This window comes from Coregonus clupeaformis, chromosome 25 (genome assembly GCF_020615455.1).
Source record: "Coregonus clupeaformis isolate EN_2021a chromosome 25, ASM2061545v1, whole genome shotgun sequence".
Lineage (NCBI taxonomy): Eukaryota > Metazoa > Chordata > Actinopteri > Salmoniformes > Salmonidae > Coregonus > Coregonus clupeaformis.
The window spans coordinates 10,710,433-10,726,877 of record NC_059216.1 but is presented as its reverse complement, the minus strand read 5'-3'; the positions used below and the strand labels follow the sequence as shown (position 1 = coordinate 10,726,877).

General features: G+C 41.7%; 2 protein-coding genes and 1 long non-coding RNA gene across 5 annotated transcripts in view; 1 reads left to right on the top strand and 2 right to left on the bottom strand.

Moving 5' to 3' along the window:
• Positions 1-90: 90 nt before the first annotated feature.
• LOC121539233 (adenylosuccinate synthetase isozyme 1 C) lies at positions 91-7,287 on the bottom strand. Its single transcript, XM_041847575.2, has 13 exons — positions 7,043-7,287; positions 5,729-5,831; positions 5,572-5,634; positions 5,427-5,477; positions 4,717-4,783; positions 4,441-4,548; positions 4,184-4,265; positions 3,970-4,096; positions 3,602-3,756; positions 1,867-1,991; positions 1,349-1,446; positions 1,049-1,198; positions 91-664 (listed from the first exon to the last, which is right to left on the bottom strand). Exons 1-13 carry the CDS (start codon positions 7,238-7,240, stop codon positions 612-614), a joined length of 1,380 nt encoding a protein of 459 aa, XP_041703509.1. The 5' UTR covers positions 7,241-7,287; the 3' UTR covers positions 91-611.
• A 1,651-nt stretch (positions 7,288-8,938) lies between these two features.
• LOC121538794 lies at positions 8,939-10,276 on the top strand. The gene is made up of 3 exons (XR_005995249.2): positions 8,939-9,144; positions 9,715-9,852; positions 10,002-10,276. It is a non-coding gene; the product is annotated as an uncharacterized LOC121538794 (long non-coding RNA).
• Positions 10,277-11,460: 1,184 nt separating this feature from the next.
• The window catches only part of LOC121539235 (inverted formin-2), a 32,218-nt gene continuing 27,233 nt past the window's right edge, over positions 11,461-16,445 (bottom strand). For 2 of the 3 annotated variants that reach the window (XM_045207498.1, XM_041847578.2), the window contains 9 exons: positions 15,899-16,006; positions 15,677-15,747; positions 15,449-15,569; positions 15,148-15,312; positions 14,901-15,003; positions 14,614-14,766; positions 13,106-13,852; positions 12,744-12,797; positions 11,461-11,887 (listed from right to left, as the gene is read on the bottom strand). In XM_045207498.1, coding sequence (XP_045063433.1) covers positions 12,745-12,797; positions 13,106-13,852; positions 14,614-14,766; positions 14,901-15,003; positions 15,148-15,312; positions 15,449-15,569; positions 15,677-15,747; positions 15,899-16,006 — 1,521 coding nt within the window. In that variant the 3' untranslated portion in view covers positions 11,461-11,887; position 12,744. The remainder of the gene's footprint in view (positions 11,888-12,743; positions 12,798-13,105; positions 13,853-14,613; positions 14,767-14,900; positions 15,004-15,147; positions 15,313-15,448; positions 15,570-15,676; positions 15,748-15,898; positions 16,007-16,445) is intronic. The other variant, XM_041847580.2, reaches the window with a different exon arrangement.

Sequence of the window (16,445 nt, the reverse complement as noted above, 5' to 3'; positions counted from 1 at the left end):
TACAATGTTTAAGAAAACTCACATTTTAATATCATTACTAGCTACATACTATCATTCATCAATGCACTAAAATGTAAAAATACCAAGATATGTAGCCATCATATAAGTTTTATTTTAAAGCATTGTAGCTAGCAAAGACAAATCAAATCCCATATTAGCCTACTACAAAATTACTTGCATTAACAAGGATGACAATTATGTATCACACTGTTTCACTCCTAAACATGTTTATTATGCAAACAGTCAGCTGGTTGATACAAAATATATGTTGTCTGCTGGTGTGATAAATGTGTAAAGAAGACCGAAACAGTAGATAAGGTTACACAGGAGGAAAAGTTATTGGATGTGTTTTTTTCTTTCATGGTTGTTGTGTGGCACAAGGTAAGATTTACTTTCTGGCCGACATCATCACAAGGCAACTTAAAGATGACAAGCACTGCATAGATAGATGTAAAGTTACCAACATTTACAGTCAACATTGTTTCAGAGCTACACAAATCTGTTGGCAAATTTTTTTTTACAGAATATTATACCGTTTGGGGGTTGCAAATATATGTCACATCATGCCATATCTTTGTGCGTCCATCTTGGGGAGAGAGGAGGTAAACTCTCTAGAACATCTGGATCATGCACTCTCTGGACTTTCCTATGCCGACCCACTTAACTGTAGAGAGAAATGAAAAGGACATGTCAAAAAAAGACTAACAAATCCCCAAAACATTTGCACTAGACTAGTATCATCCTTGCAGAATTGTGTACTAGTTATGATATAGACAATAGTGCCCCCCTACTGGCACATTTAAGCCATGTCCCTGGTCCTCGGTTGGCTCTTCAGTTTCCTATATAGGGGTCAGTAACAGTAATCGTATACTGGAGTATGGTATGGTTAAAACTGGGTCATGTTCGGTAGAAGAAAATGTTTTGAAATGGAGTGAAATGGAGGAGGTACTACTACTATGACCTATAGGCCTACTTGTCCAATAAGAAGGCTTTATTTTGTTTTCAGTTTGGGTCAGCAGGAACACCCTGTATCCTAATTGTAACTTACTGGGTACTCCAATGTGGTTCTCCACAAAGCGGATGTAGTTCTGAGCCTTCTGGGGGAGATCATTCCACTTCCTGGCTGCGGACGTGTCACTCTTCCAGCCGGGGAAGGTCTCATACTCTACCTCCACTTTGTGCAACAGCTCCATGTTAGCTATGTGAATGAAGGATGAAGATCATTATAAATCAGAGGAAAAATCAAATGTTTTTGTAGAGATAATACTTAATGAATTCTCTAAATGTATATTTTACAGGGTAGGCCTAGTTTGGTACAGTACTTTTGAATCGAATTTAGAGAGCATACCTGGGAAATTGGGAATTCTTTTGCCATTGATTTTGTAGGCCACTCCTACTTTGATCTCATCCAGCACATCAAGGATGTCAAGTTTTGTCAAAGCAATGCTGTAAGGAAACAATGTTATTTGTTTAACACATTTCAGGAAAGAGATGAAAACTACTACATGGGTTACATTCAGAGTAGCAGTCATAGACAGATACAGCACATTGAACCAGGCAGATAAAGAAATAACAAATAAAAAAACGTGCCTTTCGTGAACTAACACTCGCCCTTGACTTTTTTCTCCCATACTAGCACTGACTTTGCTGATAGTTACTTTATTTAAGAAAAATGTACTTACTATGACTGAGATATGTGATTGTCCCACCTAGCTATCTTAAGATGAATGCACTAACTGTAAATCTCTCTGGATTAGAGCGTCTGCTAAATGACTAACATGTAGAATGTAAATGTAGTAAAGAGTAGGGTTAGATATTTAAAAAGAGTTAGGTTTGGCCACCTGTCTTTCAGTCATATCCACTCACGCAGTGAAGCCATTGATCATGTGAGCGTATCTCAGGATGACCAGGTCCAGCCAGCCACAGCGACGCTTCCTGCCCGTGGTCACGCCCACCTCATGACCTCTTGTCTGCAGCAGCTCACCTGTCACCTGCACAAAACACACTCAGTTATCTAGAATAGATCACTTGATTGATCAATAGTCAAATACTTCAGTGTTGTCCACTTATGGGCACTAATCTTAATAGTTGTTATTAATAAAACATTCTTAAAAAGAAACACTTGTGCGGTGGGGGAGATCTTTGTGGACTATACTCAGCCTTGTCTTAGGGCAGTAAGTTAGTAGTCTGATGATATCCTTTTGGTGGTGTGGGGGCTGTGCTTTGGCAAAGTGGGTGGGGTTACATCCTGCCTGGTTGGCCCTGTCCGGGGGTAACTTTGGACGGGGCCACAGTGTCCCCCGACCCCCCCCCTGTCTCAGTCCCAAGTATCTAGCTCAGTTGGTAGAGCATGGCGTTTGCAACGCCAGGGTTGTGGGTTCGTTTCCCACGGGGGACCAGTATGAAAAAAAAAAAATATTATGCACTCACTAACTGTAAGTCGCTCTGGATAAAAGCGTCTGCTAAATGACTAAAATCTATTCTGCAATAGTCTATGTGCCAGGGGGCTATGGTCAGTCTGTCCTATCTGGTGTTCTGTGTGATCTTAGTTATGCTCCCTCTATTTCTCTCCTGTCCTCTCTCTTTCTCTCTCTCCTCTCTCTCTGTCTCCCCTCCCGGAGGACCTGAGCCCTAGGTCCATGCCTCAGAACTACCTGGCCTGACAACTCCTGGCTGTCCCCATCCCCAGTCCAACTGGTTTTGCTGCTGATCCAGTTCATGCTGTTCTGCCTGCGGCTATGAAACCCTGACCTGTTCACCGACCTCTGAATGCTCGGCTATGAAAAGCCAACTGACATTTACTCCTGACCTGTTGCACCCTCTATAACCACTGTGATTATTATTTGACCCTGCTGGTCATCTATGAACATTTGAACATCTTGAAGAACGATCTGGCCTTAATGGCCATGTACTGTTATAAAAGGTTTCTTCCTAGTTTTTTCCTAGCCACTGTGCTTCTACATCTGCATTGCTTGCTCTTTGGGGTTTTAGACTGGGTATAAGGGCTTTATAAAATAAATGTGATTGATCTAATAAAATGCAAAGTAAACCAATACATTTACAGTTGGAGTGAGGGATCAAGCTGAAACATGTTGACCAGCAGCCCCATGGACAGTTCTCATGTTAGGTTACATAACCCCAGACCAGATAGTAAATCTATCTTGAACCCTGACTCTGGCCTAAATTTAGGCCCTGAACATGTGATCAGCATGAGAGCTAAAGAGTGTTATAACAGGCCTCTCACACGATCTGACAGCTGGCCACAAAGGCAGCGCCTTTTGATACCAGGCTTCCTACATGTGTGAGAGTCATATGATCTTAAACACTAGGCTTACTATACATATCCAACTCTACTTGTACCTCAAAAGAAAACAACATGTCTAAACAAACTGTATATATCAAACTACTAAACCTTCCTGTATGTAAATGCACTACAACCTCTGCTAAGAGGTCTTCCACCTTCATGACACAGGTGATAGTGCACTCTCTCACTCAAGGTTACTGGTTCAAGTCTTGCTCTGGCTGTTCATCTTTAATCGTTACATTAGAATCTCCTTATTGAGAGAGTCAAGAATGTCCATATAGATGAATGAGCTCTTACATTGAGTTGTTCTGTGGGGAAGGCACCAATTCCCACCCTGGTGGTGTAGGCCTTTGATACACCATACACTTCACCAATATTCAGTGGAGGGATGCCAAGACCAGTGCATGCCCCACCAACGGTGCAGTTTGATGAGGTCACAAAAGGATATGTGCCTAAAGGGAAGAGAGAAAGTGGAAATAAACTTACATACAGATGGTTTGTCCATTTAACCATCACACTTTCCTGTCCATCTCATCATTGGCACGATCCTCAATGCAGGACCGAAACGTTGTTTGCTTGTGAATAAAGGCACGTGTTGGAGCTTAGGAGTGTGCAGGCTCTATTTCTTTTATAATAATCCGCAATGGGACCATGACATTTCTTACCAAAGTCAATGTCGAGGAGGGCAGCATTGGCCCCTTCCACCAGGATTTTCTTTGGGGGTCCATGAAGAGCCTCGTACATGTAGTAGACTCCATCTCGCACCATCGGCCGCAACCTCTCTCCATACTCCTGCACAATACAAGACAACAAGAAGTCTCATAGATCTAATATATCCATAGCCCATGACTATTCATTCAGAGGGGATTTACCGAATACCTTCAGTTTTTTTAGCTGACTTTCAGTATCAACTGTCAGGGATGAGTACATGGACTGGTACTGTTCGACAAGGTTCTTGAATCTGAAAGAAACCCCCAAATCATCTCAATCTCTATCACTTTTCAGTTTAGTGGGTCAATTTAGTTCAAGAGCAAAGTCTTGAGACAGCCACAATCATATACTTTTGGACTCTCAAAATGTTTATTGTATGTCAGGTTTAGATGTTTATATTGTGTCCTGTCTTTCAGTAAGCATACTTGGTAGAGAACTCCTTGAAGTCTCCCAGCAGGTCACAGACACGCAGTCCTATGCGAGATGCTTTGCTGGCATAGGTGGGTCCAATGCCTTTCTTGGTTGTTCCAATTCTGTCATGAGAAAAAAACACCTGTTTTAGCTGAGGGGATTACAAAGTAGCATCTACAATTATTCATCAGATGTGAAAGTGATTGACTGAAGTCCTGGGATTTCTATTGACAGTGGACCATTGTACTCTCTACCCCTATGCAAGCAACCATTGCCTTCCCTACCCTTACATCTTTCCCTCTGTTGCTTGTCGCTGGGTCTCCTGAATTCCATCAACAACCTGGTGGAAATCAAACACTGTCGAAAGATAAAAGCAAAATAAATGTCATCCTTTCTCTAAGCACAATACACAGATATACACTGAGTATACCAAACATTAGGAACACCTTCATAATATTGAGTTGCAAAATACAGAAATCATCCCTGTATGATGCATTTTGCAAAACGCAGCATCATATGATGCAAAATGCAGCATCATATGATGCAAAATGCAGCATCATATGATGCAAAATGCATCATACAGGGATGATTTCTGTATTTCTTAAATTATATATCTTGAAAACTTGATTGGTGACAAGCAAAACATTTTGGAACTATGTCAACAATGGACTAATCAAACAAATACCCAAAGCTGGACTTTTCCTTTAAATCTTGTCTTGCCCATTCACCCTCTGAATGGCACACATACACGATCCATGTCTCAATTGTCTCAAGGCTTAAAAATCCTTCTTTAACCTGTCTCCTCCCCTTCATCTACATTGATTGAAGTGGATTTAACAAGTGACATCAATAAAGGAACATAGCTTTCACCTGGAAAGAGCAGGTGTTCTTAATGTTTTGTATACTCAGTGTACATTATGCAGATAAACAAACACACCAAATAGCACATATTCTGTATACATCTTCGCTTCATTTGTGAAACTACAAAATACACACATACCAAGGTGAGCTCTGTCAGAGACAATTAGTCTCTTCTCCCAGCCTTTGAGACCTGGTCAGAGAATGGAGAAAAAAAAATACTGTAATGGTTTCCTCAAACTTGACAACTACAGCATTGACTGTTATTCTAAAAATACTTGATTTACCTTTCTTCTCATTCTTCTCCGCCTCCTCAAACAAACCTGGTAGGTGTATGACTACGCCATTACCTACAAAGGAACATATGCTGGATAAATGAGAACATACTGACCATTGCCTACTGGAGTTAGTGGAAATGGGGATAAAGAGTAGAGAAACACTCACCAATGACACATATACTTTTGGGGTTGATAATTCCACTGGGGAGAAGGTGGAAGTCATACTCTTTACCTTCCACTACCACTGTGTGGCCTGCATTGTTACCGCCCTGGAAGATCAAAACAAGATCGTGTTTAGCAAACCTCCAACTGTCACCAAAGTCTAGCAGCTTGATTTCACAGAAGGACAATTATTGATTTGATTTATGGCTGTTACTCGTAAAGGGAGAGCAAAATGTGGACATAAAACAGTCAGGACATCCACTGGCCATACATCCAGAGCAAATGTATAATCTTATTTTAGTCAGTGGGTAATAGAGTCCAAGCCCCCTCCTTGTCACCAATCTACCCCCTACCAACTATTTTAACAGACTTGGCTGCCAGACCCTCCACTCCATGCACCCTGGCTAAGACCTTCTAAATGTCAAGTCACCCTGGGAATGTGACCCTGCACCAGCCCAGTGGGTTGGGCAGGCTGAAGGAGTACACAGAGTGCTCAGTGCTGTGACCTGCTGTCAATGGAGAGTACAACACAACAACTGTGTAATGGACTTTACGCTGTTAGTCTCCCAATAAATTATTTCTGAGCAAGTTTTGTTTTTCTTTGCTGGTCAAAGAGAAACTTTGATCTAAAGAAACTTTGCCTAAGTGTCATTATTGACATCATCTTCATTAAGGGGGTTCGGCTCTATATAGCAGAATAGTTTATGACACCCTCTTTATGATATCAATAAACCTTTGTAATACTATGAGTATTGATCTAATTGTGATCTAACGCTTCCTTCCCCCAGCAGTACTGTGTGAATTTTGCTTTTTGCCCTATGTTGGTACTTCGGTCTATTTTAGCATTTTACTGTATAGGTCTTCAGATAGATACAATTTACAGCTAAGTGATGTGTGAGGTATGGATCCCCAGTTGAGAGACTATGCTTTCAAGTTCGTAATGATCATGTCATAAGAAGAGACAAATAACCAGTCAATAGCATTCCAATTTGAAAAGTTTAATTTAAACTCCAGTCAAGTCAATAAATTAAAATTCAGTTGAAATTGAAGAACGGTTAATAGTCCACCAAGGAATTTTTCAATTCTTAAAACAATTAAATGTAAACTAATTTTCTGCAATGATAAAATAGAAAGCAAAACAGAACTTTATTGATCCTAAATTCCCTTATAACCTCGAGGACACCACATAACAAAACAAAAGACGCATCATGAATTTCACAGCAACCATGCGTTATAATTCAATGACATGATGACAACTTTTGTCAGTTCAAGTATGTGAACGTTGCATTAATATCGTATCATATACACACGATATTACCTGACATCTGCAAACAAGGTCAGACTCAGTCGCCAATAAATCGACGACTTTTCCTTTGCCTTCATCTCCCCATTGCGCACCGAGCACCACTGTCACTTTGTTCCCTGTTTCGTTCCGTGGCCGCTTCAGCCCTTGGGTTGGGTTGGAGGGTGGATTTGTATAACTCTTGTGGTCTTTTGCTGACCAGCTAAACGACATGATGTTGCTTAGGCTGTCCGTCCGAAACAGACTAGAATGTTTCCAAGAGTAGCATTGACATATCAATGTCTCGGTGATGTCAGGACGCACGGACGCAGGGATGTAATCATTAGTCCAAACAGTTGTTTCTATTGGACACATTCAGGTAGGCCCCTCCCCGTTTCGTTCCGTTAGCTTCTGTTTAAGGAACGTTTTGCAACAGACTCGGCGTAATGAATTCCCCCATGATCTCGAACGGCGCCTGCATGGGGAGCCCTGTCTCTCAAATCCACAGGTTTACTTAAAACTTGTTTGATGTCAATAAAAAGAAAGGCAAATATCATGGTTATAATTTTTTTAACATTATTTACATTGTATGGCAATGTGGAAAAATGACGAAAATCACTAAATAGAAAAGGGAAATCTACACATTTAAGGCACCTCTGTACAGGTAAACTAGAATTATTCCGTTTGTGGGCAGAAAAACATTTTTTGGGCAGTTAGGTGGCCTACAATGCTTATATTAAAATCATAACTGGCACTCAGATCTTTCGAAATGGTAGGATCAATTGTAGACCTAAATTGGCACTCCACATGAAAAAGGTTGCCGACCCGGGCTATAGGCTACATGAAGCCAGAGGTGTGGAACGGCGAATAAGCTCACAGTGTACCATGACAGTGTCATTGTCTCGTGCGCTTCCCACCAACATTGTCTCGTTGCGCTGCATTCAGAGATGTTCTTCATAATGTGTGCGCCCAGCTAATTTTTGCATTTTCTAAATTATCCGCATGGGAAGGGAAGGAAACATTCTGCGAATATTTAAGAGTTGTAAGAACATTTTTCCCGGGGCCAGATGACATGTTCTGAATCTACAAGAAGTTGGGGAAACAACCACATAAAAATAAAAGCGGTACATTATGAGAATTATGATGAATTAGGTGTCAGTTTACAATTACCTTTTCTCCATCTCTGTGGTCAATATAGATGAAACAGGTGTCAGTACCAAGTACCAAATATCTTGCGATAAATACCTTGCAGAGATGGGCACTGATATTATTGTGTTTCCTATGCACAGAGGTGTCATGCCCATATGGCCACAGTGGCACATGCCCCCTCAGATTTATCCTGTATAAAAAATTTAAAATAAAAACAAATGTCTCCATAAGTTCTGTTTTGTTAAAAAAATGTTTCTGTAATATATGGAACATTGAAGGGACACACAAAAAATATATATATTATTTTGCATTGTCTCACTGAGCGAACTAACATCACAACCAAGAGAACATAGATTAACAGCCTTAGGTAAGTGTCCTTTTTGTCTTGTAATTTCACATTTGGAAGGTGCATTGAAACAATTAGCATGATTATATCATTTTTAGCACAGCCAACTATCTAGCTAGCTAGCAAGCAATATGAATGATGAACTGAAATGAGCTACTCTCGAGGGGATCACTATGGTAGCTAGCTATGGATAGCGATGACTTGATAATGATGGCAAAATTGTTTCCTACCAAACATTTGCCTACTTTAGCAATGTCATCATATGTCCATGCCCCTATAGTGTAATTTAAATGAAACAGTCATTAGCATCCGGCTATCACGACCTTTGGGCACCACTATGTTGCCGCTGGCAGAGGGCGTCTTGAGAACGTTCATAACAATGGCATGACGCGACCCAGTGACGGAAGTGCAACCTACGAATAGCAACATTTGTTTTGCATTTGTCTATTTTGCCCAGCTCTCAAACTGTGTGTTGTGTGTCTGTCTGTCTGCCAATCGCCAGCCTGTCTGTCGGTAGGAGTTCCAGATGTGGCTGGAGGAGTGGTGGTGGCCATTGGAGGGCAACTCTACTGGAGCACATGTAGGAGCTCATCGTCATGGAGTTAATCTATAACCGCTGATACAAGTAGATATCCCATATTAGGTAATATGACTGCGCTAGCTAGCTGGTTGGTACATATAGATTTACAGTACTAATTAATATTTAATTAATGTACAGGGTTCAATTTGACCCAAGAGAACAATCCAGACTAAGAATTTGCAAAAGGAGTGGAGGCTGGTGGGGTGAGCTATAGGAGGACGGGCTCATTGTAATGCTGAAATTGAATTAATGGTACGGAGTGGTTTCCATATGTTTGATACCGTTCCATTTATTCCATTCCAGCCATTACAATGAGGCCGTCCTCCTATACCTCCTCCCACCAGCCACCACTGTGCAAAAGGTAAGCTCATAATGAATACTATTATATGGAGAGAGTGGACCTGATCCTAGATCAGCACTCCTACTCTGATGGCAAATTCTCTCTCTCTCTCGCATCCTTTCAATAACTTCAGATTGACCCCCTGGTCTATGATTAGTAGATGTGGGTGAGTGGACATACAGATATGGGACTAGCCTAGCCACAGATGCTCTTCTCAACTATTGGCAAGGAGTAATTTGACATCCAATCACCATGAAATATGCTTTATTCTGCATTCAACACTTCTATTGCAGGAGAGGTGAGCACTTATCAGATCCTCTACTGTCCTTCACCCCTTGGTGCAGTCTGCTGACCATCGCTGGGGCCAGGAAAAAGTCTGTCAATCAAAGTAGGAGCCAAGTTCATCACCATGCAACACTCTACTGACCGAGGTAAACTATGCTTTGTGTAGCAACTGACTGACTAACAGTCAGGCAGGCAGAGAAACACACACACTCAAATTTGACTTGACCTTATATTGAAAGCACTTTACTCACAGATACCCCCCTCTGTCATTCATCACCCTCTATCTCCACCCTAGGTTCCAGGTGATCTCCCATCTTCTTCATAGTGGCCTCAGCTGGACTCCACTGCATAACCTCTTGGTCAGCTGGACCCCACCCCATAACCTCTAGCCAGGTGAATCAAGAGCTTCACCAGAGACGGAAGTGGATGCGAGACATCCCGGCGTTCCTACGTCACTGCCTTATCAGCTTGTTTCCCTACTCCAGTACACTATCAGTACACATTTTTATTGTAGCCCCAGACAAGCACACCTGATTCAACTTGTCAGCTAATCATCAAGTCCTCAATGAGTTGAATGAGTGTGTTTGTCCAGGGCTACAACGCAAATGTGTACCGTTGGGGGTACTGGAGGACCGGAGTTGGTAAACACTGCCCTAGCACAATGAGGGAGTTCTATTAACCTGAGCCACGATGCACCGGTCTATGACCCGTGACGTGAAAGGGCAAAAGCGGTGAGGCAGGAGCACCCTTCTCAAATCTAACAGTAATTTGCGCCACTCGGTCATGTTGTCGACAAGGCAGCATGGTGCATCGTCCAGAATAAAAAAATTATCCATAAAATATATGTTCTAATTTTCAAAGTAGTTGTTTTCATTGTGAAGGCAAATAATGCGTTTTTATCTAAATAAATTACTTTCACATGTGAAAACATGGAGTCCTACTCATTACTCCATATGCTTAGTCTAGCCTAGGTCACTTTTGTTTTGAGCAGACTTTGCCGTGGGCTTTGAAAGGGGCACCCGGCTCACGCTCAGGTGGTGGTTACAAAACAAATGCAATCACTTTTCACCCGCTGCAAACTCCTCCCACTGGGGTAACCCAGGCCAATAATCGAATCCCCTCAATTCCTGCTCACATTTAAGCCCCACCCACCCAAAATTGTGATCTGTTGGGAAAGTTGTCTGTCTGAACAATTTCTTGTTCCCCTTTCTGAAGTTACCAAGAGTCCGTCAATAATCCCAGACCTAGTCACTGCTGTTGCCTAGGTCTGGGTTTCCGAGACTATCCGGATGGTGGCTTGCGCTCTACTCAATCAATACTTTAAATAGATTGAACTACAAAGCAATAAGTTAATTTACATTTCATAATCATAACGAATACCTTAGCGAAGCCACAATCACACAGAGCATGTATGCAAGGCAAACTATGTTAGGATGGACGACTATGAGCTAGCTCCAACCATAGCTCCACAGCGCAGACATTTGCAGTTTGGACCGACAACTTGATTCTTGGACCCAAGTGCCATGGACACGCACCTGCTCCCCGCACTGCCCTACCAAAGGTGCTCAACCCCAAACACAGGTGGACTGACTACGGGTTACAAAGAGGCAGAGGGCGTGAACTGCAAGGAGAGAGAGAGACCGTAGTTAAAGGGATCTTTCAGGATTTTGGCAATGTGGCCCTTTATCTACTTTCCCAGAGACAGATGAACTCAACTGTTATAGATTAACTAAATGTTCAAATAATCCAGCATGTAACAATAAGGCAATTCTCTTTTATTTTCAATATATTACATTAATTTACTTCAAAAGTGACAGTAGGTTTACTGGAATTGAGGCTGTGCAGAGACCACAGACAGTGGTAGCCTCCTGGAACATAACAGGCTGCATAGGAACGTGTTCATGACTCAGCCTCTTGGTCGGCTACAAATCAACCTTTCCAGGGAACCATGGCAGCTTTTCAGTTGATTTCACTCAATTTTTTTGACTAAAAATCCTCTAAAAGGAAGAAAGACCATGCTGATTTCTTCTTGGAGGAATCAATTTAGTCCAATATAATGTAGGCCTAGTCCATTTCTATGTAATCCATTACAAAGTGCAGAAACCATGTATGAAAAAAAAATCACAAAAAAAATTTCTCAACATTTCCTTCTCCCTCTTGACTTCCTTTTCCGGGAATCGCCTAGGGAGAGGACAGACTAAAATTAATAGATTGAAGGAATCAAATTACATACCAATGACTTCTAAAATAGTATGCCGTTAATATCCCAACGTTTGTAGTTATATTGCATTTGATGGATCAGAAAGAGGCTTGGCAGGGGAGAATGGGCTTTTATTGTTTCTGATGAATAGGATTATTTTGGAAATGAAATGGCATATACTGCTACTGGTTGCATCAGTCTCTAGGTCATTAAAGCACTGAATTAATTTAAATCAAACATCTTTCAGCAAAGACAAACTTACAAAAGGACACAGTTTACAGGAAGCACAAAAAAAGCCATTGTGTATATAGGTTAAATAATCAATTTAGCTGTTTAGGTTGTTGTGAGGTTGGGTAGTTCAGCAACATAGGGGTACGGCGGCACAGGAAACACAAAGGCAGAAAAACTCTACACAGAACAGAAGCGCTAAGCAAGGTCTTCCCGGTGAGGTATGACATTTAAGTGTACTTGGATATAAATTATATAATAATATTCAACTGTGGCGCTTATGAGATGTTAGTTTGAGCTTAAGTATGTCTTATCAAGATCAATCTCCTAAGATTCAGGCTGATAAAAGGGCATAAAGTAGCAGCCAAGATGCCGGACACAGACAAAGTGGTTTATCTTGAGTTATGATTACAATTTGATTACCAGGGATTTGACAGATGTTTACTGAAGAGGACAGAGAGTGTTAAATGCAGGACAAGACACAATCAGATTAAACCAGATCCCGGTTAGACCGACACGTCTTAATTGAAATCATGGCTTGGTGCTGATGGGATGATTAAAATGTCCCCACTTGCACCAGTTAGTTTTTCATCCAGTCGTTTGACCTACCTCACTGCAACACACACCCCTTTTTACATTTAGGGTGTCCCTTTCCAGTGTTACCTTGTGTTTTAGAGAGTCACAGAAAAAAGACAACACAAAAAACAAAAACAAACTACTTGATGATCATGAAAGGACTCAATGCGATGTAAATGGTAGGCTTTTAAGATCAGTTTCCAAAAAATTGTACATTCATGCTAAAACTTAAGTTCACAGCTAAAAACAGCACCAAATGATCAGACACTATATAAAACGTATGATGTAAAATGCAATAAAACCACCTAAAAAAAAGGGGAAAAATCTCCCTTTCATACATTTCAGGAGACCACAGTTCCAAACATGATCTTTATTAGAGTTAATGAATACATTACCTTCATTACCCTTCTTTTTGTTTCTTCTAAAGAGCGTCTGCTGTATTTTATCCTCTGGTGTTAGGGGTCCCGACTCAAAAGAAGGCAGAGTTTCAGATACCGATGAGAGCAGATCTTTAGATTCCACTCCATCGTGCACATCGTAAGCCAGTACGCTTTGCGCCGCACTTACCAAACGCTTGTTGCCATTGGCTTCTGTGTTGCCATTGGCGTCTCGGTGTCCGTTAGTTACACCCTCATCCTGTGCCACCATCTTCACCGTCATGTCATCCCCAGTCTCATCTGGTCCAACAGTCTTTACCATCATGCTGCTGCTCTCACCTTCAACGTCATCTTGGCCAATGGTTTTTCCTATCAGCTTGCTCTCTATAATCATGTCCATATCAGTGACAGCCAGTGTGCAGGCTCCATTAAGGTGACTCTCTCCATTGTTCTGTGGGCACTCAGGCATCAAGTCCTCCGTTACCAGGCCATTGTTTTCATTCTGGTTGATTTCAACCAGGTCTGTGAAGGTAGAGGGGCTTGGGGTGTTATTTAGGACATCCGTTCCCAGTATCTCCAGAGTTAGCGAGTTAGTCTGTGACAAAGCTGTTTCTTTGGGGTATTGTTCTTGGGGTTTGCTGGGGCATCCGTTCACGCCTCCTCTTGGTACCCTCTCCTCTGCCTGGGGTTGGGTGGGATTGAGAGTGCTGGAGGCTTCTGAGACAGAGGCTACCACTTCTTCTTTTACAGGCTTGACACTTGATCCTGCAGGGGAGAGAGAGGTTATGTTAATGCTTGAAGAGAGATAGGAAGAGCAGGTCTACTGTGCCAGGCATTCCAACATTCTTAATTAAGCAGGCAATGTTTGAATCTGGAAAGTGCTGTTTAAGAAAAGATACAACCAAGCACACATTATTGATGAAATTAAGCAAGTGTAATAGGTAGTGGCTGCACAAAAGCACAGAGACAATGATTTAAAAAGTCATAGTCAATCAATAATACTCTTAGCAAAGATGTTTCTTTAATTTTCAATCTGTAGAAACTATGAGAATAGAAAGGTTCAGAACTTTTGTGAAACATCACAGCACAGTTGAAAAATATATGGCAAATATTAATCAAAACTGGATGGTGTTCAGAGATGGATGGGAGGGGTTGAGGGTAGCTGAAGGATGGGACTAAAAACAAACAAAAGAACCATTGTAAAATATACTGTTTGTAAAAATTAGTATGTATAAGCTGGAAGTAGAAGCCTAAGTGTTGTTGTCCATTAGTTTACTCTAATTAGGGAGGGGTGGTAGGGTTAGGGGAAAATATAAAATATATGGGGGATTGGAAATGATGCAGACAATTACATTGATAGAAGCCACAATCCATCTGCAATATTAAAGCTGATCTACCCCCTAATATATATATATATTATTTTTTTAAAGCACAGAGACGAGTCGGCGAAGCATGGTTATGGTTCAATGCAGGAGAGCAGGAGTGAAGCTGGAGACAGGACAGGGTCAGAGTCGTCTTGTCCTTACCGGGCTGGCCCGTATCCCTATTCATTTCACTAGAGAGGGGGCTATCCGTTTCGCACCTGGGCCACATCTTCCTGAGATGAAAGCCTTTCCGGATATCAGCAAGGAGGTGGTCGATAATACAGCCATCGTCCTGTGGCGGGGGTCCTTTCCGGACTAGTGACAGAGGATAGAGAAAGAGATGTATTAAGATACCACATGGCAGGCTACTCTATCATCTTAGTGTGAATACAAAACATAGACTCTTTTGACAGACACCAGAGGAGATATGGGCCATCAGAAGAACTCACTTATTTTTCCGTTCTCCCCCTTCTGTCTCTTGGATTCCTCCTCCTCAAGCTGCTTCTTCCTTTTCTCCGCCTTCACAGCCTGCTCTTTTCTGGTCTTGTTTTCCTGTGGAAGTACATAGAACATTGGGAAAGAGGATATGAGGCGACTTTATAACAAAACCTCAGGCTTCAATGTACTAGTGATGGAAATCAGTATGCATTACTAGCAGTTAACCAAACTCGTCTATTTGTGATGTGCTCCTCTGACCTTTAAGGCTTTGAGGAAAAGCCCCCTGAAGGTCTTGATGGTGCTGAAGAGCTCTTCCAGGGAGAGTTGGTTTGCATCCTCACACAGGTAGAGGGCAAGGTCACCCTTCTTCCTCACAATCTCTGCAAAACGCTCTTCCAAATCCAGGCAGGCCTCCAGGTTTTCCTTGGGGAGGGAACAAGCAGTTGAACCATTTCCTTTTAAAGAACACTAGTGTATAGTTGACCTCTTCCAAAAGAGTAACACAAAATGTCAATATTGGGAGGCAACCACAATAGAATACAATTCACTGGTTTCATACCTCAATGGCCTTTGTGAACTGCTCCTTTACATCGTCCAAAGAGTTGGAGATCTTCTTTGCCACTTCTTTCAGTCGTTTGAGTAAGGCACTGGCCTCTGCCTGAATGGAGTCAAGGTTGACTCTGATGGATAAAAGCAAATATTTACAAATGTTTTCATGTAATTTAATCATTTATTTATCAATTGTAGAGCTCATAATAACAATTGTTTGAATAAAATGATTTTATACCCAGCTGCCTTTTCACAAATCTCAATGTCGTCAGGAAGGTTCAACAGCTCTGGGTGGTTCAGCTCTGCCTCCTGTAAACAAGTCCGGAGTTTATTTATGATGTCCAACTTTGATTTGTCCATGTGAAGTCTATTTGGTTTCTGTGAGGAGCACTGACCACACAGTTGTTTTTATCCTCAGAAAAGCACAAAAGTAAAGCGCTATTATTTATAATAGTGGTACCTCCAGAATGTGATGGAGCAGGGTAATGCGGCTCTTGTTAGCCTTAGTCTCCGTCAGTTTCAGCAGAGAGCTGATCTTAAAGCCCTCAGCGTTCCCTGTTTGACTTCCCTGTGAGCAAGAAGAGAGTCAGGAGTTAGAGCTCTTCAGATTGCATAAGTGTTGCATGTTTATGGGTGAGTGGAATGCCATCCTTCATCAGTGGGGTTTAACGGCGGTTGGCATCCAATATTAATGGTACATTACCGCCACCAAGTAGACTGGAGTATAAATCCATTATGCTTTGTGATACAAAAAGTAGCCTGCCAACTAACCCTACATTCATTAAAAACCCACCACCCCATTCCACTATTTTGACCGACGGTCTGGGAGGACGGGACACCACCATTCAACACACCCTTTAACTCTTCTACAGTAAAATCTTGTAAACCCAAGTACTTCTCTGCAGCTGCCACCACAACACCTATTTTCTGTGATTTACGTTCCTTTTCTGCGTTACAGTTGATAACCATGGCAATGAACACTAAAAAGCCAACCTTGCTGAAGCACA

Bases quoted from the DNA above. Each gene is read 5' to 3' on its own strand.
- LOC121539233 (XM_041847575.2), bottom strand. From the start codon at position 7,240: ATGTCGTTTAGCTGGTCAGCAAAAGACCACAAGAGTTATACAAATCCA. The intron at 4,266-4,440 runs GTATGCTTACTG...GGTTTCTTTCAG, and splicing joins TTCAAGGAGTTCTCTACCAA to ATTCAAGAACCTTGTCGAAC. The intron at 665-1,048 runs GTAAGTTACAAT...TTCTCTCTACAG, and splicing joins GAACCACATTGGAGTACCCA to TTAAGTGGGTCGGCATAGGA.